This window comes from Sesamum indicum, linkage group LG4 (genome assembly GCF_000512975.1).
Source record: "Sesamum indicum cultivar Zhongzhi No. 13 linkage group LG4, S_indicum_v1.0, whole genome shotgun sequence".
Taxonomy (NCBI): domain Eukaryota; kingdom Viridiplantae; phylum Streptophyta; class Magnoliopsida; order Lamiales; family Pedaliaceae; genus Sesamum; species Sesamum indicum.
The window spans coordinates 14,661,950-14,666,095 of NC_026148.1; the positions used below are offsets into that span (position 1 = coordinate 14,661,950).

Sequence of the window (4,146 nt, forward strand, 5' to 3'; positions counted from 1 at the left end):
TGTTATTAAGATATATAGAAATTTACTGGAATTTGAGATGATTATTAGAATGATCGATTTTAATTTTTTTTGAATATGATTGTGAGACGCTCATTTAACATCTTTTTTATTTAACTAGAGTATAAGTATCGTCTGATTAGTTCAAAAAATTGAAAAATATACCTGGTGGAGTGGTGAGGTTTAATTCTTCACAATAAGGGTGCAGGTTCAACTCCCTTTGTGCTTGTTTACATTTTTTTTTTCTTTTTTTTTTTTTACAAATTTATTATATTTAATGAAAGTTTAATTATAGAAATTAAAGTTGATATAATATGTAAAGGTGAGGAATTAAGTCCAATAAGAACAAATATGAGGAATTAAATCGGAATAAATGGGATAATTGAGAGATCAAAAGTGATTTTTACTATAATGAAAAAAAAGCTTTTGGTCGATGTTTAAAACTTAAAAAAATGAAAAAAATTGATTATCTTTTCATTTCAAGCGCATACGCGTGACATTATGTAATTTTTGGACGAAAGAATTTTTTATTTTTTTTGGGTTTCTAATTTTACAGAGTCCTTTACGATTAGACTGTTGTTTTAACACATGTATATTTGCAATTATTGCATTTTATAGGGGGGTTTATGCAATTTACGCTTTTCGTTAATATCTCCTATTTTGCCTTTGTCCATCCTTCTACAGTGCTGGCACTAAACATGGAAGTACTGCTCTCTTCTTCATCCGCCGCCGCAACGGCCGCCGTCACCGCCACGCCCTTCACCACCACCGCAACTTTCTCAGCTAAAATTCCTACAAACTCGCACGCCAAATCCCCCCAACTTACCTCCTATTGCAGCAAGAAAGTAGCCCGCAACCTGCTCTGTCCCATTTCTTGTTTTTCCTCTTCTGTATCAAGAACTGTAAGAGCAGAAACCAGTGCGACCTGGACCTCTTCGATCACCCATTTCGGTAAAACTGGTACTAGTTATGACAATCGGCATTGGATGGTGCTCGTCGAAGCCCCTACACAAGAACTCACTGCAAAGTCCCAAATTATTGATTACTATGTCAGCAAACTGGAAAGTGTTTTAGGCAGGTGGGTGGTTTAAAACCTTTCAAGAAATGATCTTTTTCTTTATTTTGTTGAATTACATATTTGCTTTCATGTCTATGGCTTTTCCTTGATGACTTCAGGTTAGTAAATGTTCTTGAAAGACTTTTTTTGTGATGATTTCCTTTTGTTTCTGGCCAAGATATTTGATATTGCTCGATGTTTAGACATTTTGCTCTTTATTTTTCTTTTTAGTGCTACCTTATTTTTTATTTTGTTGTTACTGTTTTTCCTTTTTTTTTTCTTTCATAATTTTTTATTTTGGGTAGAAATGCATTATGGGTTTTGATTTGGCAGTGAGAAGGATGCTCAAATGTGTATATATGATGCTTCTTGGGAGACCCATTTTGGTTTCTGCTGTGACATTGATGGAGAAACAGCTCATGAACTAGCGAGTACGTTTCAGTTTACTCTGTGGTGTTGGGGTGTCGTAGCAACATTTCTTTTGTGTTCTTAAAGTTTATAGCTAAGATGTAAATCCTTTGCCAGTTTAGATTGATTTTTTGAGATGATTTCTTAGTGTAATGCATCACAGATATGGCTGGGATACTTTCAGTTAAGCCGGACCTTGATGTTGATTCCGTACAGAAAGATTACAGCTTTTCAAAGTTTGAATTGGACACTGAACCAACATCTTTCAACGGGAGCACATTGTTGTTTCCTGCTGGAGCTACAAAACACTGGCTTGTTCGAATGCACAGACCAGCAGTCGGAGCAATCAGGAAGGCTCAGGTGGTTGATTATTACGTCCAAGTCTTAATGAGAGTATTGAGGAAGTAAGTATTAAGCTTTCTGATTGCTTTATGACGTGCTATTTTCTAAGAAAGAAATTTCAAATAGTGAAATCATGTTGTTTTACAGTGAGAAAGACGCTCAAATGTGCATGTATCATATTTCCTGGCAATCCAACTATGGTTTCTGTTGTGAACTTGATGATGAGTGTGCTCAAGAATTAGCCGGTCTGTATTCTATCCCAGCATCCATAATTAATATTCTTATGCATTCTGGTTTGGTGATGGTGTCTTCGCTTGATGCAGCTGTGCCCGGTGTTTTGTCAGTCAAACCAGATGAAAATTTCGGGTCAGATGATAAAGATTATGGAGGTTTGCATTAATACCATTCCTGTGCTTGTTGTGGTACCTGAACTGGAAGCAGTAAAGTTTTTATATATTTTTTTGAATTTTTGGTGCTGCGGACATTTTTGTTCAATTCAAGTGGTATAGTTTCATTGTGATATGTAAGGAATAGGACATTTGGATTAGTCTTGGCTTCTTATGTTTCTCTAGATCTGTTTCATCTGTGAGAAATTCAATTAAGACAGGTGCCCGGAAAAGATCAACCCCAAATATGAATTGTTCATGCAGGAAATTCTTGTTTGCTAAGAATCCACACGCATGCGTTTCGTTATTTCAATTTTCTGCATGTTAAATTAAAGCTTCAACCCATGCTTTATACTTTCCTCTGCTTGAGATTACTGATAACAGGATCCTACTCTTTTTAGTGAAATGATGAGTGGATATACATCTGTAATTTGTAGTCATTTGCTTTGTTTTGAGATGCTCCTGGATTGCTAGTTAAAAGAGTTGATGAACTGTTGCACTATATATGATCCAGCCCATTGTTCGGAAAATCTAAGATCTGCTATATGAAACACATAGTACTTTTGGTGATGCACCCTTCTTGATATCATCTATCTGCAATTAATACATGCAGGTATTCGGAATGGAAATAACGCATTTGCATCTCGCAGGTGATAATTCTGGAGGCTTGCAGGATTCCTCAGCAACAAGTCTAACAGGCAATATCAAAACAAAAAAGCTCTTCGTAACTGGTATAACTGCTCCCACACCTGTAGAATTTATTTTCTGAGTTTTCGGCCCATGTTCTGCAGATGAAGTTTCAGTTCTAAACTTCTACTGGTTTAGAGCTTAGCATCCAACACTGTTCCTTTTACAGCATTGATGACAATGGTTGCAGCCATTTGGAGGGGTCTAAAGTAGTGTTATGTCATAAATCCTGTCTAAAATTTGACATCCAAAAGCTCTAGTTTAACAAATTGAGGTTTTAGTTTAGCGATCTTACTTTGAATCATTAAACAATGCATTCCACAGTTCCGTTCTGAATAAAGGGAGTAAAAAGAGTAGCTTAAAGTCATTGAAGTTTGAACGTGCAAGTTAGACTTTTTCATTTGATTACTCCAAGTCTAAACGGAGTACTCATTACGATCGGGATTCTTCTTCAGGAAAAGGACTATGGAGTGGTGACTGTTGAATGTTGGTTTACCCAATTGAAACCTACTGATCTGTAGAATATTACTATTTGCCTTCTCTCATTCTCTTTGGAAGTGTATGGACTCCATTGAGTTTCAGGCCCTTTAACTTACCCTATGAGGTCTTAGAAGTCTCCTGCCTATATCAACCTACGACATCTCATCCAAGATTAGCATACACCATACATGTCCTACACGTATTTTCATACTGATATCATTTGACCTCATTACATATCTATGTCTTAAACCTTGTTGTTTGCGTAACGAGTACATAATTGCTTTCTTGGTTATTGCAAGCAGAAGTTTTCTCAACATTCTCATATTCTTGCTGTCTCTGCAGGTCTGTCCTTCTATACGTCGGAGAAAACCTTACGTGCAGCATTTGAAGGCTTTGGCGAACTGGTTGAAGGTACAATGCCTTGATCGCACTAGATATGATTATACACCTATGAAAATTATGAGTACCTTTCTTCATCAACATTTCTTCCACCTGCAACAGTGAAAATCATAATGGACAAGATCTCCAAGAGGTCCAAAGGTTATGCTTTTGTGGAGTACACTACTGAGGAGGCGGCGAGTACTGCTCTGAGAGAAATGAACGGAAAGGTAGCTGCACTTGTTGAATTTTTTACACAATTTTTCAGACCTTCAAACGGCCTGATGTCCTCAAAAAGATTGTCGTTGTGCTTTCAGATCATCAATGGCTGGATGATAACAGTCGATGTTGCTAAGAAGAACCCACCAAAGTACAGCCACGGACAACCTAGACCTACATCCTGATGACCCA

At 36.9% G+C, this 4,146-nt stretch overlaps 1 protein-coding gene across 1 annotated transcript; it reads left to right on the forward strand.

Moving 5' to 3' along the window:
- Nucleotides 645-4,146, forward strand: LOC105161057 (the record flags this gene model as incomplete). Its single annotated transcript, XM_011078625.2, is given in 9 exon segments — nucleotides 645-1,075; nucleotides 1,388-1,485; nucleotides 1,626-1,866; nucleotides 1,952-2,049; nucleotides 2,128-2,193; nucleotides 2,841-2,921; nucleotides 3,700-3,768; nucleotides 3,859-3,965; nucleotides 4,053-4,146. Coding segments are annotated over 9 exon segments (1,227 nt in total). The 5' UTR covers nucleotides 645-695.